Source organism: Paramormyrops kingsleyae, chromosome 25 (genome assembly GCF_048594095.1).
Source record: "Paramormyrops kingsleyae isolate MSU_618 chromosome 25, PKINGS_0.4, whole genome shotgun sequence".
Classification (NCBI taxonomy): domain Eukaryota; kingdom Metazoa; phylum Chordata; class Actinopteri; order Osteoglossiformes; family Mormyridae; genus Paramormyrops; species Paramormyrops kingsleyae.
The window spans coordinates 22011834-22031170 of NC_132821.1; the positions used below are offsets into that span (position 1 = coordinate 22011834).

At 43.9% G+C, this 19337-nt stretch overlaps 2 protein-coding genes and 1 long non-coding RNA gene across 3 annotated transcripts; 2 read left to right on the forward strand and 1 right to left on the reverse strand.

Annotated features, from left to right (window-relative positions):
* The first annotated feature begins 1129 nt into the window (after nucleotides 1-1129).
* Nucleotides 1130-3398, forward strand: odam (odontogenic, ameloblast associated). Its single transcript, XM_023799276.2, has 8 exons — nucleotides 1130-1189; nucleotides 1539-1592; nucleotides 1700-1936; nucleotides 2023-2076; nucleotides 2435-2560; nucleotides 2846-2920; nucleotides 3081-3142; nucleotides 3316-3398. The coding sequence occupies exons 1-7, from the start codon at nucleotides 1130-1132 to the stop codon at nucleotides 3111-3113; spliced, it is 639 nt and encodes a 212-aa protein (XP_023655044.2). The 3' UTR covers nucleotides 3114-3142; nucleotides 3316-3398.
* Nucleotides 3399-3661: 263 nt separating this feature from the next.
* On the reverse strand, nucleotides 3662-8099 carry LOC111837369 (uncharacterized). Its single transcript, XM_023799387.2, has 17 exons — nucleotides 7998-8099; nucleotides 7667-7731; nucleotides 6895-7314; nucleotides 6693-6803; nucleotides 6411-6569; nucleotides 6160-6189; nucleotides 6048-6068; nucleotides 5924-5950; nucleotides 5690-5716; nucleotides 5547-5573; nucleotides 5330-5359; nucleotides 5203-5229; nucleotides 5040-5075; nucleotides 4760-4795; nucleotides 4286-4303; nucleotides 4155-4194; nucleotides 3662-3876 (listed from the first exon to the last, which is right to left on the reverse strand). Exons 2-16 carry the CDS (start codon nucleotides 7715-7717, stop codon nucleotides 4171-4173), a joined length of 1044 nt encoding a protein of 347 aa, XP_023655155.2. The 5' UTR covers nucleotides 7718-7731; nucleotides 7998-8099; the 3' UTR covers nucleotides 3662-3876; nucleotides 4155-4170.
* A 1651-nt stretch (nucleotides 8100-9750) lies between these two features.
* On the forward strand, nucleotides 9751-11042 carry LOC111837252 (uncharacterized). Its single transcript, XR_011985906.1, has 4 exons — nucleotides 9751-9788; nucleotides 9898-9965; nucleotides 10089-10142; nucleotides 10542-11042. It is a non-coding gene; the product is annotated as an uncharacterized lncRNA (long non-coding RNA).
* The last annotated feature ends 8295 nt before the right edge of the window (nucleotides 11043-19337 follow it).

A 19337-nucleotide genomic window follows, 5' to 3' on the forward strand; every position in this document is an offset into this window, starting at 1 on the left:
GGATAACTTTTGTACAGCAAATCACTTTAACATAGGATAGCATATGTCTTAATCTCATAATGTCTAGCTTGCAGTGAATCTTCTCAGGTAGTGCGCCCCCTGTCTTGGGGTGACGTCTTAGCAGCATACTTTCCAGCAGGCCATGGTAATCCCTAAAAACTCATGTCTGAAAAACCCGAGGCGCACTCGCTCCCAGCCATTGATGTAACACCGCAATCGTGGATTACGGCATGACTGTGCACCACCTTAATAGGTCTCCATGGTGATGCGCAGACCTCTCGCAACAGGATGTGGGAAATATCTGCTGCGACTGCACTATACCTTTCCAGGGTGCCACCTTCCAGACCTCTAGCTAATTGCTAGCTAACCTTAATCACAGCTCATATCAAGCATCATGTGAAAATCCAAACCCAGCTCAAGAAATCAACGCTCACCATTCTGTCTAATACTCCAGTATATACAAGATGTGAACATGGAAATCGAGCTATACAAACAGTCAAATATCACTATATAAACAGGCTTGAATATATTTCAAGATAACATAGTACACTTGCTTTAATAAATTGATATATGTTCCATATTTACTGGGATTGGCTTCGGATTCTCCATGACCCTGTACTAGATATAAGCAGCCATGGCGTTTGGATGGTTGGTCTGATCTGTAGGAGTAGAAGAGTAAATATAGAAAGACAGAAACCCTCTGGTACATTACTGGCTAATTAAAATGGAAAAATTGGAAAATTGAATCACACCTGATCTTATACACATGAAAACAAAAAAGCCTAGTTCAGCCCACCTAAGTAGAAGTTACAGGTGCCGTCTGGTGGAGAGGCAGGCTGTAATTGGCCACAGGACAGCTGACCCGTGCTGATGGTGAGCTGTCTGGGCCTCCAGACCAGCGTGGTGATGTCAGCCATGTGTCACAGCCGCTAGGCCTGCGAGCTGATTGGCTACGGGGGAATAAGTTCAAGTTTAAAAAGCGAAGGTGTTCACTGGATTGTTAGGAGTCACCAAGAGGGCAAGGAATTTCACTTCAAGCGGTGAAAAGGTGGCATTTTCTCCTGTTTATGAAGAGAATCTTTGTTACTCTATATCATAAATAATCTCTCATTCCCTTTAAAGGGAAATCATGAAGCTGAAAATCGTGACGATCATTTCTTGCCTGCTGAGTCAGTGCCTGGCGATTCCTGTAAGTACTGCTATTTCTTTGCAGAATTCTTTGTAGCTAAATGTATATTTACCTTTACTGGCATGAAACATAAATACGTACTTAATACTTTCCGTGTCTTTTCAGATACTGCGACCGCAATTTGGATTTCTAGCGAGTAACAGTAATGAGGTACAGCACTTCTCCCCTTTCCCCAGTGCTGTATTTGATTGATTTTCACGAATTCCAAGGCACCCCAAATGAATTTTATTAATTTTATTTTGTTCTTCATTGATTTATATCACACCCATCACGCTTAAATGTAAACACTTGATTCTCCTTTGCCTTACGTTGACCTAAATTTGATGTTTTCCTCTCCTTTGTCCCCCAGATTGTCCGACTCAATGGTCTGACGGTCTCGGGCATCGGCTTTGGTCAAGCACAGGCGCGTCACCATCTGAATCTCCTAGATTGACTATAGAGAAGAAATGATGAACGTATGTATCAGGGAAGCTCTGCTTATTCCTCCTTTCCTGCTTTCTCTCCTCGCAGACGACACCGTTCCTGCCCTCCTTTGGACTCCAACCGGCTGACCTGGGCTTCCCCCCCCAGCTGGTGCCCTTAAACCCTCAGTTGGCAGGACCCTTCATGCCCCAGGCCCCTCCGGTGCTGCTTCCTGCTCAGACCAACCAAGTGCCCCCAGGATTCCTGCCCCCCCCCCAACAGGAGCAGCCCGGCCTTCCACTCGATGCCACGGTCGCCCAGCAACCACAGCAAGGCTTTAACCAGGTGCGCTGAGGCTGACTCTGTAACCCTAAATACATCCCACTTTGTCTGCTTTTTGTCTCCTCTCTAACTTCCTCCGTCTCCTCCAGATGATCCCGCAGTATTACCCTTCCTTTCCGTATCCTCAACGGCCTGGAGGACAGGTACTGCCGGTCACATGACTAACCACAACACAAATTAGCGATTATCCCAGGGAGACTCATTATTTGCTGAGGAAATTATCTTAGGTATCTGCTGACCAAGGACATATGTTTCAACATTGGTATGGACAAAATTAGCCTCTGAACCCTCTCCTTCACTAAGCACACACCGTACTCCCACAATATCGGTAGGGACATCTTCCTACCATCCATACCAAAATCTAGGGCTGACAAGAGCCTTGAGACCCGAGTATCAATTTTTGACATCATATATTTAGTTTTTGCCAGGAAACATGGAGGTGCAACATTTACCATGGTATGTTTATTGAATACAAACCTCCACGATTAATCCCTTCTCCAGGGCTTCCCCTACTATTTCTCATTTGGATACCCACAGTGGAATCCTTCATTTGTCCAGCTACAACCATCCCAGCCCAACGGCAGGCAGAACCTGGAGCAGACGACTCCAATACCAAACCTCCTGCAGGTACGTGCTCACCACGTGGGTCGCTTCTGTTCCCAGTCATGCCGTTCGGCTTTCAGGCTGCCCCTAGCTAATTTTAAACTGCCATTATTAACCTATAGATTCTAAATATAAAGTGTAAAGGTGTTTCACTTCAACATTTCATAACGAGATGCACAAACAGATCACATCTTTTTCTTTTCTTTGTGATTTTATATGATCAGCACAGATTGACACCAGTGAAGTGTCGTTAGCAGTTTATTTTTTTTATAATAACAGCTTCAGTAATGGTTGATGTTCCCTCTGTAGGGAAATACTAACAGAGATTTTGGAACGGGGTCAGACATTACTCCTAGCAGACGTGGAGATTCTGTAGGCACAGAGGTAAGGTACCTAAGCGATGTCACCCTGACATGTAACGTTATCATGATACTCTAGGGACCCGTTTATCTATCTATGCAGGATATTACTCAAGATCATGTTCCCAGTTTTTCCCGTTTTCCTCATTCATGTGCCTTTTTTCTTGATGTCCATCTATACTCAGGTTCCAAACCCCTCCTTTGTGTTTGAACCATAGGATGAAATAATGACAGGAACTCTTGGGAGGTGAATGTTTCTTAAATTATGGACCAACGTCCTTTCATTTTACGTTTCATGTAGCACTTGTTTGTCGTGACAGTTTTAAACTACTTCTCACACAACGTGATGGTATTTACAAATGAGACATCATTATACATCCTGTGCATGCCTTTGTAACTATTTCATATGATCTTTTCCAGAAAGATGTTCCCACCATAACCTGACAACCTTGGTCTGTCTTACTTTAAACTTTACATTGATCTGATTTTGTGTTTTTCACTACCGATTGTTATAATAGTAACTTATAATACCAGAACAAGAAAGCATTTACCTGTAAAGAAAATTCTGGGTTTGGATAATTTCTTACATTTCTATGGCAATTTATCAAAATAGCAGTATCTTAAAGAATCCCAGATCTCATTTAATGTTGTTCTTTCCTCAATAAAGTCTGTTTTTTGTTAAAAACATGCTGTCATCACCTTTGTCCCACAATGTTCACACACTAAAAAAACAAGACAGTCAGACACTATTATGTGCTTTGCAGAAAGTTTTAATGCCTACAATTAAATGAGCTTTTGAGATACACATGCGATAAACAGGACTAGCTATTATTCTACCACACCAAACTCACTCAGTCCCAGCCAACACTATTAGCGTATATTTGACTATACATATCTGACTACTCAAGCCATTAAACATTTCGAATTAGGTATTCCTTTCATTCAGTTTTTTTTTGGTCAGCTTTTCCTCAGGCAATGACTCTGTACAAGGGAACAAACAGAAGAACAAACAAGCATTTAAAAACAATGAACGACCCTTGAAGTTAGCTTTATAAGGTTTGAGAGTCTGGCATTTGGTATGCGGCTGGTGATTGGTCAAACAGGATTTGAGCGTGACATTCATTTAAAAAAAAAAAACGACTCTGTTAGTTCTTGGGTGGCTTTTAATGAGCTTTTTACCCATTGGACAAATTTCAATATCAAATATCAAATGAGCCTGAGAAGTGTGTGGTGATGATCAGTAATAGGTGTAGCCTTACCTGTCTTTCCAACATCTTAGAAGTCATAGTCCGGCTCGGCCTAAAACATCGGTAGTGTGCTTGAGTTTTGAGAGACAAATAAAGTCACGGTCCAACATTTTCATCATCGCCTGGACTGGTTATTAACTTACCTTTAGGAATGCTGGGATCTTTACGGAAAGACAAAGGAGAGCATAATTAGAGGACTACTATTAGTTCATCTTAGGTTGAACAGTACCTGGTTACCACGCCAAAAGTAATCTAAAATTCTATTCCTGATTCTAAAGTCCGATGAGTTCAGGTTTAGTAAACAGGGCAGGTACTGAAGAAGCATCAAGTGATTAGCAGAGTTTGATATTTGCACTTGGGGGCCAAAAAGTCCCATGAATTTGATACACTAACGCATGTATCTGATACACACATAAATTATTTTGTCTACCTATAGGGTATCAACAAACCGCTTATGCTAAGGTGCTAAGTGCCGGTGCAGAACATGTGCAATGCTGGTCTGGCTAATTAATTGCAATTAATTGTGCATCCTGGTAGAAACAGTGCACTCTCATTTCTTGTGTATTTTCTATATGTATAATTTACCAAAATTTGGAAACAAGGGCTGCTTTACTCACAGGGCTTAGAATTCCATATTCGTACGAAACTGTTTGCTGAAACAAACAAACAAACAAACAAATATGAGGGGTGTATATGCTTACAAGCGGAGGCTGCTAATATTGACACTATTGGCTAATAAGTCACTAAAGCATCTGTCTCAAAAATGTATAATGCTTTCATGGGAAAAGACTGAGAGACTTACTTTGTTTAAATGTTATGATACTGCAAAAGGTACCAGAACAGATACTGCAACTAAAATGAATGGTGTATAATTTAAAAAAAAGTTTTAAAAATTACCGGAGATGAGGAGCTAAAGTAAACCTTCAGGTATGGCTGAAAGTAAAGAGATGAAACACAGAATTAGAGGCTGCGTTTCACTGTTTGTTGTCATGCACATTTGAATTGCTGCTTCATAATGCAGCACGATAAATGCAGAGATGTTTGAGAGTGGGTAACCTACCTGAAGTCCGTATAATCCATATCCATACTGAAAAAGAGGATGGGACACTTAAAAATATATCAACTGATTTTTAATCAAAACATAATTTATGTATTGTTTAGACCAAAGAATAAAAGATTATCCATACCCCCATCTCCTGTGGTGCATTTGCCCCTCCCTGGAAACATCCAGAGGTTAATTCTCTCCCATTATGTTTTAATACAATACTGGGCATTGACTTATTTATCAACTCAATGACTTAGTCCACCATCAAGATGTTTTTTATGTTGTCATAGAGACAGAAGCCAATGAGAGTCACATGACTAATATATTAATTTGTCAGGGAATGAAGCAGGAGGGGATACCTTTGGTTGAGGAACTCCTGCTTGAATCTGGGAATTAAAGAATATGCACATATTTAGTGTGCAGAAATGAAACAGCAGATAATCAATCAAGAAGTACATGTCGAATGATTATTTCAGAAAGACCATCGCAACGTGTTCTCTACCTTGGGCAGGAGAAACATGTTTTCACCCTGTGACAGTGAAACAGCATGCAATCAACAACAAATATTAAAGAAGAAAAACAGAACAATAACATAACTGCTTTGCAAATTAAATTATAAAAATGTAATTCCCATATTTTGATAATCATACAAGGATCCAATATGCTGATACATTACAAGCTAAATGTTGGCTGTAATCATTCAAATAAAAACAAAATCAGAATAAAGTAACTTTACCTCTTTGAAATGGTACAGGCTGGCATTCTGCACATGGGAAGTAGTTGGATATGCATTAATCAGCATTGAATAACATAAGGACAATTGCATTTCTCATAATTAAATAGTGTTCTGAGCTTTTTACCTGGAGGGTCACGTTATTTGCCTGCAAACACAAACAAACAAACATATATAATGTGAATACGCTCAGGTGCAGTGTCCATTTGAAAGGTAAGCAAATGTAACTGTACCGTTACCTGGATGATGGGGAAGAATTTCTGACCATCCTAGAACACAATAATGATAACAGCTTTTTAAATACATTATATGTTTGGCAGTTCGTCTGACAGGGTGGTATTCATGAATGAATATCAGCACCAGTGGAAAATCCAATGAACAATGAATGAATTATGAACGACTCTTTGGCTAATGTCCTAAAATCGGGTCCCATCCCCTCTGATTATTGGACCTCTGATGTGGAACTTCAGTGATGAAGCCTTCTACTTACAGTGGAGCTGGGATTCCTCATATCTGGATGACCTGGCATAGGGCCCCCTGGCCTGAGACCTTCGTGGGCCCCTGGTGGCTTGTTTGGGGGCCCCCTTTGTGCAGAAGCCTGCATGTTGTTAACTGGAACCCAGTTGGTTGGTTGCCTGCTGTTCCTACCCTACAGTGGTGAAGAGCACAGAGGATTAAGGCTACAGGGAAATTCCATTCTGAGCTATTCATCTGCTTATTCCTACACGTGCCGTTCAATCATACACAGGAGGGTTAGGGATTTCAAGATCACCTGCATGGGATGTCTCCAATATTCCTGAGGATCTGCTCCCTCCCCGCCCATGTTTCCGCCCCAAGGCCCCAGTCTGAGGTATTCCTGAGACCTGGGTGGCCTTTGCTCTTTCTGAACATCAGAAGAAATGACGTTCAATTGTATTATTTCAATGAGCTAATAGCTGACATAAAGTAATCAACATTATACATTAAAACCTTACCCCCGGCAGATGGGGTTTCCTTTCCCCTGTCCCCACTGGTCTAGCTGGATTGCTTAGTTCTCCCATTGGTCTGTCTGTACCCATTGATTCTTCCATTGGTCTACCTGGATTCACTGATCCTCCCATTGGTCTGTCTGAATCCATTGATCCTCCCATTGGTCTGCCTGAATCCATCGATCCTCCCATTGGTCTGTCTGAATTCATTGATCCTCCCATTGGTCTGCCTGAATTCATTGATCCTCCCATTGGTCTACCTGTGTCCATTGATCCTCCCATTAGTCTACCTGTGTCCATTGATCCTCCCATTGGTCTACCTGTGTCCATTGATCCTCCCATTGGTCTACCTGTGTCCATTGATCCTCCCATTTGCTGACCACCAAATGGGGGCCCACCTGGCTGCCCCTTTCTTGGAGGAAAAGGCTGAGAACAGAAGATTTGACTGTCATTAAATTATTATCTTACCTTACGTTCACAATGCCTGAGAGCTGAGCATTTTTACTGGAGTAATTCAGATCTACGGTCAAAAAACTTCTCCGAAGACCATCCAAGCAGCTACCAATAAGGTCATAAGATGTGGCCCTTTGCCTGCAGGACAGTTGTCTATTCAAGGTCAAGTTTGAAGGCTGAAGATCTATATGGACCAGAATTTCTCAGTCTTCATCAAAGTCACTTCTTCTGGTTCATTTCAATAAGATTATCCATCTGAGCACCTGCTTAACAGATAGTGCTCGATGACATGCAATAGAAAGCATGAAAATACCCAGATACTCACCCCGGCAGCAACAGCTGTGAAAAACAAAGCCAACAGCAGCAAGAGGTTCATGATGGTGTATTTCTCTGCAAGAAAAGAAAAAAGTGAGGGTCTGAGGGCCTCTATGGAGGACCGGCCAGACAGATGCACAAAGTCACAATAACCATGCAGAAGCCACATGTTCATAAGTTGACATCTACCTACTGTACATAATGTCCCAATGGCAAAAATAAGGCGCCCGCCGTAAAGTTTACAGACAAATATCCCACAGACTGCTAACTAGCGATGCTAAAATGCTGCTAGCATGCCGATAAGCGGCCGGGAGATGCACACCTGCGGCCGGGACCCTTACCTGGTGTGTCCTGCCCAGGGCTATGCAGCCTTCTGAGCTGCGGCTCTCTTTAAAAAAGGCCGGAGGTGTTGAGTAACACCCGTGCAGTTTCGTCAGGCGCCAATTATCAGCTGGGCGTGAGCCGTGCGACTGCCCTGCATGGCCGCATGAGCGATTAGCCAGCCTGTGAGGGCAGGGAGCCAAGGGTCGAGTGGATTTCAAATAGGTGGGATTCTGGCGTTTTTTTGGGAAACCATAATAAATCCACCTGTCTTGCATAACTGCTTATTCGGCGTGGGGGCAAGGTGACGGAGAGCCGGGAGGCCGTCCCAGAGAGCAGGGGGTACTAAGGAGGGGGTGCCAGACCATTGGTGAGAACCCACAAGCACCTAATGCCACAACGAAGGATTACATTTATTTACAAAATGCCTTTATCCAAAAGTGACATAAATTTATAATGCAGGATCAGTCAGTCCCTGGGGCAAATGGGGGGGGGGTTTGCTCAGGGGCCCAATGGTGACATCTCTCTCCTGCCCATAAAATCTGAGCCCGTGACCTTCTAACTCTCAGAGCAATGTTAAGTGAAATTAAGGAAAATTAACTAAAACATAAAAATAAATTTCATTGGCATTCAACACAAAATTATTATTGTTTGAGCTATAAAATTTTACGTAAATATGATTTTTTTTTGTACCCTCCACTGATTTTCATTTGTAAATTCTCAGCCGACTAAATACATTCATAAGAACAGAAGAAATTTACAAACGAGAGGAGGCCATTCGGCCCATCAAGCTCGTTTGGGGAGAACTTTACTAATAGCTCAGAGTTGTTAAAATCTTATCTAGCTCTGATTTAAAGGAACCCAGGGTTTTAGCTTGTGCTACACTAACGGGAAGACTATTCCATACTCTAACTACACGCTGTGTAAAGAAGAATTTTCTCAAATTCAACTCATTTGGTATAAATGTATTAAATAGTAATAATCTTAATACTTTGCTATAGTACGTAATTAAAAATATAAAATTGAAAGTCAGAATGCTAAAGAAGTTTGAAATACTTATGTCAAAACATTCACCTTTACGTTAAATCAGGTGTAATATCTGGGTGTGAGGATTCGTCTGTTCTCACAGGGACTGTTAAGTCACTCGGTTATTCAACTGTCAGTCATCTAATCTCCTCTGCAATACCATGCCTTAAGTGATTAAAGACTGACGATAAAAACATCAAGAGGAGCAGTCAAGATCTCACTTGGGAAAGAATTGTAATGCGCAACAAACACCGTGCATGATCTGAATAAACAAACGGCGTATTTCACAGGCTGCTGGGATCATAGTTAGGCAAGAGTGTGCTCCATAGATACTCACTTCTCTTTCAGGGATTTCATGGAGGATTCACATGCAATGATACAAATCCTCAATGTCATATTGATGCCTATTAAAATACATGCATATCACAGCCGCGGTTTGATCTGTGAGGTTCTCTTGCATGAGTGATAAGGGAATAAGCACATGGTGATCGGTAATGATCGATTTTAGGAAATATTACAGATTTCCTCAAAATTGACTGAGATAAGGAAGGAAGGTTGGTTATTAATCCTCCCAAATGATCCCTTAGCCTCTCCCACACACTGCAATTCAACATTTCACAATATTAAATATTTGTAAGAGGGATTAAGCATAACGCAATTAATAAGCGTCACCATTGTGACATCATAATCAGCTTTTTCTCTAGTGTCTATATAAAGAGGACTGACGCTTGCGTATCTTCAGAGCGACATTAATCAAGCTTCGTTTGATATCGTCCTGAACAGAGGTAATAGCCGAACAGCTAACATTTGCATAGATGAATGTATGCAGTGTATGCAGCCTATAATAACTGATGCAGTACTGATGTCGTTTTTATATTTGGATGCTTTCTCTAGCAAACAGGTGAATCATGAAGAGTCTCGCTTTTTTGGTGCTCCTCATTGGAGTCTCCACTGCTTTTCCTGTAAGTATCTTGGCAAAGGACCGTGGAACATGCGCCTCATTTAGTAGTTGGGTTGCTAAGGATTACTGGTTGACATGTGAGATTGACGTGCGTGATTGACGTGTGATGTGTGCGCCCACTCAGGCTGAAGATCGGCATCACCCTTCAGGGCACAGCTCTGGCTCCGATTCTGACGAGGTGGGTGCATCGTTTCGGGAGAAGCTTTGCTGGTTCTTTCCAGATTTACACACATATCCAAGCTTTCCAGTGACAGCTTCAGAAATATCTCATGATCGAGATTCCTGAAGATAGAGGTTGAAAATTCAAGTCCAGAAAGTGAAAATTGAGACCAAGATTTTGTTCCAGCCAACCGGTTGAGTACTCTGTGACTCTTTAGATTCAAGTCTTGGTCTGGATTTTAACTCTCTGGACCTGAACTTTCCACCTCTGTCTGAAGATGACCAAACACACATTTCATTTAGGTCATGTTCTTGCCTGTAGTAACACAAAATGGCTACTGTGATCTTCTGACCTTCTTAGAGAATCATCCCCTTTTATGTTGCCACTTCTATGAAACCCTTTCTATCTCCTCTTCAGATGCACGGAAGGTTCCCTTTTCCTCCAAGAAGGGGCCCCTTTTCCAACCTGACACGAGAGCAGCTCCTCAAGCTCCTTCTGGCTGCCATCTTTCCTCCACCAGCCACTACACATGCCCCACCATCTACCACAACATCTACCACTACACCCTCAACTACCCCAACCACTACACCCTCAACTACCCCAACCACTACACCCTCAACTACCCCAACCACTACACCCTCAACTACCCCAACCACTACACCCTCAACTACCCCAACCACTACACCATCAACAACCCCAACCACCCCAACTACAACCAGAAAGACTATCTAGTCATTTATTCACAGTCATTGAAAATAAAGAGAAGAGCCTGGGAAGAAGAGTGAGATATTTCTGACGAAATTTGTCTCCTGACTCAGCGGACCTGCATCGTCTGCGCTCGATGTCTCCACCTCCTAGGACGGTGTTTGTATGATATTCTGGGATATCCTCAGTCTGCTCTCTTCTTACGAATGTTTGTCATGCAGCCGAAAAAATAAACAGTTCATGTTGAAATGTGTTGTCTTGCCTTTTAATATAAATGTGCACATGGAGAACTTTGCTAAGCGGTACGCATGGGCACTCGTGTGTGTGGCATCCACATGCGTCTGAAGACAGTGAAAAGGATTTCTCCAAAAAAAAAAAAAATAATAATAATAACAAAAATAAAATAATAAAATGATAAAGAGAATAACATGAACAACAACAATAATAATAATAATATGAATATGAATATCCTGGTGGACTGGCAGAGGGCCTGGAGCCTCATCCAGGTGGCTGAGGGTGCAACACCAGGGATGCCCTCAAAGGTGACACCTTCAGCAGGCACAGGACAGACAAACACTGTGGGCAATTTAAATAGCAACGTCACCACAGTACTGTGCTTCATGATGAAGGAGTTCTTCCCGAAAGAGCCCTGTCCCATTTATCAAAAAGGCATCCACATGATTAGAATCCGCCCATCACTCAACATAGAAGTTACATTGTTGCGATGCTCTTACCTTGGCAGGTGACCTGTATGGTACTACTGATGATTATTACTATTGTTAATCATGCTAATGCATTTGACAGTGCATTGCTGAATTTGAAGAACAATGAAATAACTGTTGGGGGGGGGCTGACGAAGATTCATCCTTCCCCACTCCATTGAACTCTCCAATTTTTGGACATTCATCCATTCTGTTCCATAACTATTTATCTGGCATTTTGATGAGCCTCGAGGCAGTCTTAGGAAATACATGACAGAAGTGAGGGCACACCCTGGGCACCAGGCCACGCCCAGGACACCAGACCACTGCAGGGCACCAGGCCACTGCAGGGCACCAGGCCACGCCCAGGACACCAGACCACTGCAGGACACCAGACCACTGCAGGGCACACACACAGAACACATAGACACCAATTTACAGAGCTGCTTAGGAGTGGCCAGTCATCTCACTCTCTTACTTCTCCACTCCTTTGCAGTATTAATAACGTTTGGATCATGTTTACTCTACTGTGTACTTGCATTTACTGTCATTTTGCAGCACCTTCATTTTTTGCGTTTGATTTGTGTTTACCAACTAACCAGAAGGGAAGTGTGACTGTGCATATGACAAATTCATGGTGTCACACCTGGGTAAGGAAGGAGGCAAGGACGAGCGTAGCGGGAATGAAAAGGGCTTTATTGGGGAAAGGTAAGCAGAAGCAGGACAAACTCAAAGGACCACGAGGGGACAAAAGAGGAAGATGTGGACTGGGCTGGGCTGAAGCACAAGGCAAACTCTGAGGGCACACAGGGGGCGACATCAATGACTGGCCTGGGGAGCACATGACTGGGAGAGGCAGCTGGAGTGATAGACACGAGAGCTGAAACGAGAGGTAGGACGAAGCAAGCAACAGGTGTGACTCGTTAGTGGCTCGTTAGACCCACACTAGGGCGAGAACATGAGGACCAGGCAGGCAGAGCATGACACTTTGATCCTGATTACTGAGAAATCTCGCTTATAGGGCTGCTAAATCATGAATGCTTCCCATTAAAAACACATCTGCACTGTTTAATGCTGCTGAAAGAACATGATTGAACTACTGTACTTTGATTCACCATTCAGCTTGATACTGTCTATATTGTATATAATATTTTCTGTTTGATTTTCATATTTATTTTTATTTTGTTTGATTTATCTTTTATACCTTTGGTGGGACGCAGACAGAGTATAGTTGTAGTATACAGTTCATTCAGAAGAAATATATTCTATTCTATTCTATTCTATTCTATTCTATTCTATTCTATTCTATTCTATTCTATTATGTTCTGTTCTGTTCTGTTCCATGATGGATTTGGGGGTGAGATTAGCCAGCTTCTCTTCACATTACATGTACACTTCTCTCACGCCCGAGTGTTACAGTTCCATGTTGCAAATGGGTTTTGAAATTCCTGCTGCCAGTTGCACCACTGCCCCTGGAAGCCTGCCATCTTGCTCAATAGCATGTTTTGTTTATCTGCACAGTTAAATAACAAACAACGAAAAACAGCATCATAATCGAACCAAACAAACACCCACATTGTGGTGAAATTTTGTGACTGGCAATAACCACGTGGTTGCTGATTGGCTATTAAAGGCCCAATCGCACCTTTATAAATACCCGTTCTATACCAGCATCAGCCATCAAACTGCTTCGGCATCATCAGTGGTACCTTACAAGTCACCTGCCAAGGTAAGAGCATCACAACAATGTAACTTCTGTGTTGAGTTATGGGCGGATTATAATCATGTGGATGCTTTTACTGATAAATGTGACAGGGCTGTTTCGGGAAGAACTCCTTCATCATGAAGTACGTTCTTGTTGTGATGTTGCTGATTGGCCTCGGCCTGGCAGTTCCCGTGAGTATCAGAGTCTGTGTTCCTCCTAATCATTTATCACGATGCCACCGACCTTAGGAAGTACTTCTGAAGTCATACAACAATGCTACTGAATGAAAGAAAGACATTTTGCTACATGATCTGAATTCCAGCCTAGTGGTAAAATCCACCATGGCCTCCGGATGTAACAAGCACGACTTGTTTCTTCAGCAGGTTCCTGAGGAGGAGCATATGGGGAGTGAGCGTTTTTCTGGTTGGGAGGTCAGTCCCCCGTCAATCTTCCTCTCAGTTCTTCCAGCACGAGTGACCAGATCTTTGGCTTCACCGCTAACGCTCTACAGGAGAAGCTAACATGAGGTTCAGTGTTATGGTTAGAAGTGGCGAAGGGTGGCACTTAGTTTAAGAGATTGATGGTACAACTGAAACTGAAATTCTGAGACAGCAGTTATTCTGCAGTATCCTGACGATTATGCTTATTCTGAATTTTTCTGAAACTACTCATTTGTTTAAAAGGCTTTAAAGACTCATGTTTAGACTTTTTGTACAGATGCATTTGTAAATGACTCTGTGAAGGACTTTGTTTGAAGATCGTGCCTAACTGCACTGTCTAAGGCACATGTGTCAAACTCAAGGCCCGCGGGCCAAATCTGGCCCAGCGTACAATTATACCCGGCCCACAAGATCATTTTATATATCTCATTTTTAATGGCCCGGCAATATAAAGCGCAGATAACACTCAAACTACAAATCCCATAATGCAGCGCAACAGCTGCCTTACTGAATGATAGGCTACCTGTGATCATTCCCGCGTCAATTATGTCAGATCAATCAAGCGTCTGTTGATGTATACAACCCAAATTTCAAGTCAAAGCTAGCCCCTAACAATGGGCAAGAGAAAGGTTGATTCTGAAAACAGGGCCTTTCAAAACCGGTGGAAGACTGAGTATATGTTTACTGACATTGCTGGTAGCCCTGTGTGTCTTATTTGTGGAGTTAATGTGGCTGAGAGAGAATCTCCACAACACAGAACCTTATACCCCAAACATAAACGAACTTGTTGCCAAGAAAAGATGCCAAGCATCTTGCTCTGACAGAATGGCATAAGAGCAAAGAAAATGGAATGTTTTGATTTGTTATTTCAACTTTCACTTAAAAGCACAATTTTTATTTATATTTTCAGGTTTTTTGCAGCATATTCATATTTTGAATTTGTATAATTTTGACAGGAGATATTTTTATGGCGAGTAAAATATTTTAATTTTAAGTTTATATATTTTGAAATAATATTCTATCCTGTCTGTTTCAATTCATATTTATATTAAAAAAAACATAGTTTTAGTCTGTTCAATAAATGTTTATCCTGTTCGGCCCGTGACCTAAAGTGTGCTTTGAGCTTTGGCCCCTTTTGCGATTGAGTTTGACACCCCTGGTCTAAGGTGTAAAGGGAGGCCGCTTGCGATCCTGTAAGTATCACAGTCTGTTACTCTTAACCATTTAGCACGATGCCAGCGACCTTGGGAAGTGCTTCTGAGGTCATACAACAATGCTACTGAATAGAACAAAGACATTTTGCTACATGTTCTGAAATCCAGCCTAGTGTTAAAATCCACCATGGCCTCCGGAAGTAACGAGCACGACTTGTTTCTTCGGCAGGTTCCACAGGAGGAGCACAGGAGGAGTGAACGTTCCTCCAGTCGGGAGGTCAGTCCCCCGTCAATCTTCCTCGCAGATCTTCCAACACGGCTCTCTGGCTTCGCCATTAATGTCCTACAGGAGAAGCCAACATGAGCTTCAGCGTGATGGTTAGAAGTGGTGGAGGGTAACACTTAGTTTAAAACTTTGATAGTTTAACTGAACCACCGTAGCGCAGTGTTTCCTAATCTGGTCCTTGAGGACCCACAGCTGGTCCGGTTCAGAATCCTGACGATTATGCTTATTCTGAATTATTCTGAAACTACTCATTTGTGTAAAAGGCTTTAAAGACTCAGGTTCAGACTTTTTGCAGAGATGCATCTGTAAATGACAGAGTAGGGTGATACTTGAGCTGAATGACTATTTGTTTGAAGATCGTGCCTAACTGCACTGTCTAGGGTGTAAAGGGAGGTTGTGGTACCGGGAGGGAATGCCTTTTTTGGTCATGTGACATGAGCTTGCTTCCGTCTTGCTTCCAGAGATCTGGTGGATATGGTGGATATGGTGGATTCAGTCCATTTGGCGGATATGGACCATACTACCCCTACATGCCACAGCCCTCCTTCCCATCGTACTACCCGTCCTCGTCCAACTCGGCCCTCAACGCCCTGCTCCCCTTCCTGCTGCTTCGCCAATTTTCCTCCCCTGCTGCCGCCCCCGCTGCCGCCCCCACCCCGGCTCCAGCAGGAAAATAAGACGTCAGACATGGGCGTGGTCACCACACAGACTGCGACCCGGAGTGTCACATGAGAGATCAATAAAGCTCCCTGAGTCACTGAGAACTGTGCCTTTGTGTTGTTTTTGTGCCACATGTGAGAATCTGAGGGGAACGATAAACACATGCGAACACGGACACCTTCTGTAGCCCTGCGGCCCAGAGACTTCGCCGTGAATATCTTACGGCAGAGATCTGTGCCCCTCAGCCTGAGCAATCTTACATAAATATGTCAGATTCTGTGGCTCTATATATTACATTCAGCAATTGTCACTCATTGGCCCTATACACAAAATTTTCCAGCCTCGATATATAAAATGTAAGTGTCCCATAAATCAAATTCAGTGTCCTGATATATGAAGTTCAACGGTCCGATATGTAAAATTCAAAATCCCCTATAGGTTAAATGCCATGGTGCGAGTGAAAAAAGGATTACACACAACATTTTAGTAGACAATATCTTCAAACTACAAAATTTTTGAAGAAGTCTTGTGAATCTTAAATACAGTGGTACCTTAGTACATGAACTCAATTTTTTCCTGAAGGCTGGTGGAGTTGTGATCCAGTCGAGGCCCAAGTTGAATTTCCACATAAGAAATAATGTAAATGAATTTAATCCGTCCCAGACGCCCAAATGATTGCATATTTAAACTTATCTACCTAACTGTCACGATCCGCCAAGCAGGTGAGCGGGGAAGCAGGAGAGTGAGCCGGGAATACGCAAAAGAGGGTTTATTCCGGGCAGACAATCGACACACAGCACACAGCATGACAGTACAATGACGGATCTGGGGGATAGTGGGAGACGCGGACTAATATACACAGGACAGGATGGAATTAACTAGACATAGGTGGGAACAATCAGGAGTCGACATGAGGTAATGAGGGGGCGTGGCACACACGAGGATTGTTCGGAGCTGAACGTGACATAACCCCCCCCCAAAGGCGCGCATACCAGACGCGCCCGAGGGGAGGCGACGGACGAGACGAGGGGCAGGAGCTGAAAAACAAAAGCAGAACATTAACGAGGAACAGGAAACAAGACAGAGACACAGAACAGGAACAAGGACGAAAAGAAAGACAGGACCCGACAAAGAACGGGAAACGCCGACAGACAAACCAGGAAGGGAGACACAGGGGAAACACCCACAGGCGACACAAAGGGGCCAGGAATGAACGGAGGAGGAACAGAGGGACGAGGAACAGACACAGGCAGGACGAAGGGAGGAGGAGCAGACAGGGGAGACCAAACCGGCAGGGACGGGGGACAAAAGGGAGCCCGAGGGAGCCCAGGCAGCCGACGGGCGGCGGCTGGAGAGGCCGCAGGCGAGAGGGAGAAAGGAGCAGGAGGGAACCACACAGGGGCCGCGGGAGAGACGGAGGGGACACGGAGGGAGCAGGAGGGAACAGCGGCGAAGGCAGGCAGGAGGGGGAAGCCGCGGCAGGCGACGGCGCAGCCGGAGTACAATGACGGATCTGGGGGATAGTGGGAGACACGGACTAATATACACAGGGCAGGTTGGAATTAACTAGACATAGGTGGGAACAATCAGGAGTCGACATGAGGTAATGAGGGGGCGTGGCACAAACGAGGATCGTTTGGAGCTGAACGTGACACTAACTAACTAATGATAAAAAGCATTAACAATTAATATAAAGCTAATACAAGCACACATACAAAAGCAGTAAATAAAACAATAAATCATGAAATAAATGACAATTCCATACTCCAAAGCGAGAGATACACACGTGCATCATCTTCAAGTATTACTATTATTTCTATTTTAAGCTCAACAGTTACTCTCGCATCGTCTTAAAACACTATTTAATACTAATGATGTTTCATAGATAAATACCATGTAGACCTTGTACCATCAATCCCACCGACACGCCTTCCAATGAGGAAGCAGAGTCTGGGGACTTGGGGGTGGATTCCCCTATCCCGGTGAGGGTTGGACTCCATCAGGGCTGCCCTTTATCACCGATTCTGTTCATAAGCTTTATGGACAGAATTTCTAGGTGCAGCCACGACGTTGAGGGTGTCCGGTTTGGTGGCCTCAGGATTAGGTCTCTGCTTTTTGCAGATGATGTGGTTCTGTTGGCCTCATCAGACCGTGACCTTCGACTCTCACTGGAGCAGTTTGCAGTCGAGTGTGAAGCAGCTGGGTTGAAAATCAGCACCTCCAAATCCAAGACCATGGTCCTCAGCCGGAAAAGGGTAGAATTCTCTCTCCGGGTCGGGGAAGGGGTCCTCCCCCAAGTGGAGGAGTTTAAGTATCTCGGGGTCTTGTTCACGAGTGGGGGGACGATGGAGCGGGAGATCGACAGGCGGATCGGTGCAGCGTCAGCAGTGATGCGGGCGCTGCATCGGTCTGTCATGGTGAAGAAGGAGCTGAGCCAAAAGGCAAAGCTCTCGATTTACCAGTCGATCTACATTCATACCCTCACCTATGGTCACGAGCTGTGGGTAGTGACCGAAAGAACGAGATTGCGAGTGCAGGCGGCCGAAATGAGTTTCCTCCGCGGGGTGGCTGGGCTCTCCCTTAGAGATAGGGTGAGGAGCTCGGTCATTCGGGAGAGACTCAGAGTAGAGCCGCTGCTCCTCCGCATTGAGAGGAGCCAGATGAGGTGGCTCGGGCATCTGGTCAGGATGCCTCCTGGACGCCTCCCTGGTGAGGTGTTCCGGGCATGTCCCACTGGGAGGAGGCCCCGGGGAAGACCCAGGACACGCTGGAGGGGCTATGTCTCTCGGCTGGCCTGGGAACACCTCGGGATTCCCCCGAGCGGAAGATAATCGATGGATCGATGGATCGATGGATGGATGGACCTTGTACCAGCTCCAGGGGTCTGAAGCACATTGTTTACACCCGAGAACAATATGTGTAAAAAGACTCAATCAGGGTCAAAGGTCAGTTAATGCCTCTAGGTCAATGGTTCCCAATGGGGTCCACAGGGACCCACAGTCAGCTTTACAAGGAGCTGGGAGGGAGCAGAAACGTGGATCTTCTGTGTGTCCCTGAGGACCAGGTTGGGAATCACTGATCTAGGTAAAGGTCAGGTCATGTGGGGTTTCAAAATATCCTACTACAGTGAGTCACAATCTCCGGATATAATATGACTATAATTCTTGTTATTATATAACGTGCAGTTGATGTAAAGCATCACCAATATTGAACAAGCATCACAGATATTTCAACTTAATTGCAATTCTGCAATTTCCTGCAAGAACAATATGTGAAAATTCGAAATGAAAGATCTTAAGCGGTTAGTGTCTGGATGCCGTGGAAGCGTGTTTGACTGACGTGCAGGTGGCTTGGACACTCAGAGATGGTCCCTCCTTGTCATGTAGAACAAAGACACATGAGATCCAGCAATTGCAACACCTGGAGCCTGACTGCCCAAAACTCAGACAGGATTTGTAGACGTCTGGTATATATAACTGTCAGATTGGTAAACATACTGTATGTTCATCACCAGTCACTGAGCTTGACTGGACACTCCTTCCAAAGCGAGGTGAGAGACTTT

Excerpts from the sequence above, each read along its gene's own strand:
- odam (XM_023799276.2), top strand. The coding sequence starts at position 1,130 with ATGAAGCTGAAAATCGTGACGATCATTTCTTGCCTGCTGAGTCAGTGC. Across the intron at positions 1,937-2,022 it reads CACAGCAAGGCTTTAACCAG|ATGATCCCGCAGTATTACCC; the intron begins GTGCGCTGAGGC and ends CGTCTCCTCCAG. Across the intron at positions 2,921-3,080 it reads GAGATTCTGTAGGCACAGAG|GTTCCAAACCCCTCCTTTGT; the intron begins GTAAGGTACCTA and ends ATCTATACTCAG.
- LOC111837369 (XM_023799387.2), bottom strand. The coding sequence starts at position 7,717 with ATGAACCTCTTGCTGCTGTTGGCTTTGTTTTTCACAGCTGTTGCTGCC. Across the intron at positions 5,574-5,689 it reads ACATGTTTCTCCTGCCCAAG|ATTCAAGCAGGAGTTCCTCA; the intron begins GTAGAGAACACG and ends TTTAATTCCCAG. Across the intron at positions 5,360-5,546 it reads CAGGAGTTCCTCAACCAAAG|GGAGGGGCAAATGCACCACA; the intron begins GTATCCCCTCCT and ends GGATGTTTCCAG.